Source organism: Girardinichthys multiradiatus, chromosome 22 (genome assembly GCF_021462225.1).
Source record: "Girardinichthys multiradiatus isolate DD_20200921_A chromosome 22, DD_fGirMul_XY1, whole genome shotgun sequence".
Lineage (NCBI taxonomy): Eukaryota > Metazoa > Chordata > Actinopteri > Cyprinodontiformes > Goodeidae > Girardinichthys > Girardinichthys multiradiatus.
In genome coordinates this window covers 25,899,864-25,903,967 of record NC_061814.1, presented here as the reverse complement: position 1 = coordinate 25,903,967, position 4,104 = coordinate 25,899,864, and the positions used below count along the sequence as shown (strand labels likewise).

The 4,104-nt window shown below is 40.8% G+C and overlaps 1 protein-coding gene across 1 annotated transcript; it reads left to right on the top strand.

Annotated features, from left to right (window-relative positions):
• The first annotated feature begins 1,105 nt into the window (after positions 1 to 1,105).
• Positions 1,106 to 3,766, top strand: nkx2.3 (NK2 homeobox 3). Its single transcript, XM_047352021.1, has 2 exons — positions 1,106 to 1,729; positions 2,662 to 3,766. Exons 1-2 carry the CDS (start codon positions 1,330 to 1,332, stop codon positions 3,300 to 3,302), a joined length of 1,041 nt encoding a protein of 346 aa, XP_047207977.1. The 5' UTR covers positions 1,106 to 1,329; the 3' UTR covers positions 3,303 to 3,766.
• The last annotated feature ends 338 nt before the right edge of the window (positions 3,767 to 4,104 follow it).

Here is a 4,104-nt window from a genome sequence, read left to right as displayed (position 1 = left end):
TGTTGTAGTTGAAGTAGGCCAAGACTTGGAATAAAAATGGAAATTAAAGTAATAATTAAAAATCCATTCAACTTTCCCCCCTAAAACTTTCTCGTTTTTACATGTCAGAGAAGTCGTCAGACATTTCTATAACGCAACCTCATACAAATCCTACATATTCAACAAAGGTTTGATCCTGACTCTTCAATCTGTTTCTTTTTTTTTTTTTTAAGATTTACGCAAAATAGTAAATCACAATAATAAAAGAAAGCCATTAGTCACAAATCCAAAGCTGTGACATCTGAAACTTAAAGCTCTTAAATAAATTCAGACAAGTGGAATCGAAAGAAAACATTTCCCTTGAAATGAGGACGCAAAAAGAAGCTATAAGGAGATGCCCCCCTGATCAAATTTTGATCAGCCTAAAAATTCATTCATTTTTTTAAATATTTTTTGAAGATATTGTGAATAAAAGGAGAACATTTTGTAGCCAAAGTTTTATGGAAGCTAAACCTGCAACGTCCAGAATCTCATATTAAATATTGAATTTGCATCCTGAATGTCCTCCTGGTTTGCATCTGGTTTCCCAGAGATCGATTATCTTATCCATGATTTTCTGTGACAGGAAACGAGGATTTTGTTATCTCAAAGCCACCGCGATGATGATGGGAACAGCTGTGATGGTTGTAGGACCATCCAGCGAAGACAGTGTGATCAAAATGCATTATAACCCCAGCAGTTATGAGAAGGTGGTGCTAAATTAAAGGATATTTCAAAAATAGATTTTCCTTTGAGTGCCTTGTTGCTGAAAAGCCTTGACTTGACTTGTGAAAGAGGTTGATTCTTTACCATTAAAAACATTAAATCAATGCTTAGTGTCTCCGCTGAGAAAACAAGATGCATCTTAATAAAAGAGTCTTACCTTTCACAACTATAACCGTCTAAGAAGAGTAGTTGATGTCAATAAAATATCATAAATTAGGAATCACCCACTGACACGCAGGGAAACCAGCAAAAAAATCTCCGTGAGTCCCTCCCCGCTCCGGGACGTCACAGAAAGAGAGAGGACAGCATCTTTGCTAACCAGCTCTATCTTCAGATAACTGAATTTAGCCAGCCAAACAGGATCGACCTCTCTCTTTCTCTCTGTCAGCCCTCCAGCCAAAGGCGCACAGGCCGTGGAGAGGCATGTCACAGCTGAAAGAAAGCCAACCCTCCCTGATCTGCATGGAAAGCAAGCAAGACGCAACCATTTTCCAGCTTTACGCACGGGCAATTAACCTTCTTTATTCGCAACCCTGGTAGAAACCGGCTCACTTCTGGGCTTTGTAGCTCTTTTTTATTACCTATATGATAATCATGATTCCCAGTCCAGTCGTAGCTGCATCCACCACGCCCTTTTCCGTGAAGGACATTCTAAAGCTTGAGCTCCAGCAACAGTCTCAGCAGCACCAGCTTCAGCTGATCTCCTGCCTCGGCCTCTCCGGCGCGCTGCCACAGCCCGGAGCCTTCTCAAGCAAATCGTTCGGCTCTCACTCGCCGCCTTCCTGCATGCTGGCGGGCAGGGACAGCCCCAGCCCCCTTAGCTCCTGCCTGTCGGAGAGCGAGGAAAGGATGTCATACCTTAGCGCTCTGAGCGTCCAGGACCGACTGACGGAGTCCGGATTGGCCGCGGAGGTGTTCGGAGTCACCGCACAAATTCACTGCGTAGAGCCAAGCCCGGAGACCGAACAGGAAGAGCACAGCAGCAGTGAGTGGAAACCTGAAATTATCATTATTTCCTTCTATCTACACATAAGGCAACGTGGGCTATTTACAATGATAGTATAAAAATAAATAAAAAGGCTATCAAATATAGTGCAAAGCGCATAATGACACATACAATTAAAAATATGTGCTGCAGATTGGTGGTGATATTTCTTCGTTTGTAAACATAATGAAATACTCGCAGAAGTGCTAGGTTCTTCACTGATTTTCTTGTAATATTTCATATATCAAAATTCTAATTAAGAATTTTCTACACATCATTGCTTCACCAATCCAGGATTGGTGAAGCAACGTATCCTTATTTGTACATAACTTGTATCTACATATAAAGCCTTGACAAACATTACAAAAGACATGATTAAATATGATTAGGTCAAAGGCATGTATTGCAAAGTCTTAAATTTTTTGTTTTAACTTTTTTCACAAATGAATGTTACCTTTTATGTTTAGTTTTATTTAATTTTCATATTTATTTTATTTAATTTTCATATTTTTCCCCTAATTTACACAGAAACATATGCATAAATTAATAAATAAAACATGAAATGAAACCTAGTGGTAAAATTTAAAATAAATTACAATTTTAGAAAGTTAGGCAAGGAGGCTATAAAGTGATAATTCAGTTCATTTATATTGCATCGATTCAAAACAAAGGTGATCTAAAGACTCTTTACAAGAGAAATATCCTATTATATCCTATAGCCTGATTTTTCCAATACAATAAAGTCATTTAAAAAGATTGAATTCAGTTTAATTCAGTTTATTTATATAGCGTCATCTCAATGCATTTACAAGACAAACAGATCAAGTTTATATCCAGAAGTTAATTAGCCAATTAAGGGAAACAATCACATTTCAGTTATATTCTAATAGGATTCCAGTTCACGTGTTTTCTTGTATTTTTCCGCATAACAGAGAGCTGCGCTGCTTTGCGAGGAGAGTGTGGAGAGGACAGAGAGTCAGAGAAGCCCGTCACCAAGCAGCAGAGGACCAGGAGGAAGCCCCGCGTCCTTTTCTCGCAGGCCCAGGTGTTCGAGCTGGAGCGGCGCTTCAAGCAGCAGCGCTACCTGTCTGCCCCAGAGAGGGAGCACCTGGCCAGCTCCCTGAAACTCACCTCCACCCAGGTCAAGATCTGGTTCCAAAACAGGAGGTACAAATGTAAGAGGCAGCGGCAGGACAAGACTCTAGAGATCGCGGGTCACCATCATCACCACCACCATCCGCCGCCGCCACGGAGGGTGGCCGTACCGGTCCTGGTCCGCGACGGGAGGCCTTGTCTGGCCGGATCGCAGAACTATAACAGTCCTTACACAGTCGCAGCTCCGAACCCTTACAGCTATAACTACTCTGCCTACAGCTACAACAATTCTGTGTACAATAACAATTACTCTTGTACTTATTCTAGTTTACCTGCTCTTCCTCCGACCAACAGTACCCCTAACGCGTTTATGAACATAAATTTGGGAAATCTGGGCGCGCAAACGCAAAACCAGGCGCCTCAAGGACCAGGGATCCCGCCCTGCCAGGGTACTCTGCAGGGCATCAGAGCATGGTAGCTGGGACTGACCTCACTGGATTAATGAATGGACTCAAGCATGCCCTTATTGTCATGCAAACTCTATATACGTTGCCTTTAAGTAGGTGTACCCTATGAAGTAACCATAACATAGATTGAGATGCAAAGGAAAATATTTAAACCACATTTTCTTAGATCTACTTGGAAACTTCGCAAAGCTAAAACGAAAAAACAGAAAGTTGGGCATTCCTGAATTAGCATTCACTTTTCAGGTAAATCTGGCGTCTGATATAGTAAATGTTGGAAGGAATTGAAGAGGCCTGCTTCAACGGGACAACAACAAAACCACACGATTCATTGCAAACGCTATTCATAAAGAAGTATTATGTTTTTTACTACTCGTGTTCAGCTTCACTTGTGTTAGAACTGAGTACTATTTTTGTTTTTCTTTTTATGAATGATAATAAAAGTCCCTGACTTCAATAAAACTTGTGATTAACATGATCGAGTCTACGATCAAGTGGTTAAACATAAATATGTGAATGATCGATGGTGACGGAATGAAGTAACAAACCAAACAAACGGCACAAGTTGACTTTGTAAATGTGTGTCTTTCAATGCCAAAGGAAACCTATCATTTCTGATTCTCCCTCTAACATGTTATCCGGTGAGTTTTATTCGAACATTTTCATCATCTCAAACTGTTTCTCAAGCATTCCCCCCCCCCCCTGTGAGAATTTCTAAGACAAGAACCAGAAACAGAGAAAATTTAAAAGGGAGCTCACGTTCGGTCAGGATTCAGAGATGGACATTAACCAGACAGCCGGTATCTTCGGAACACA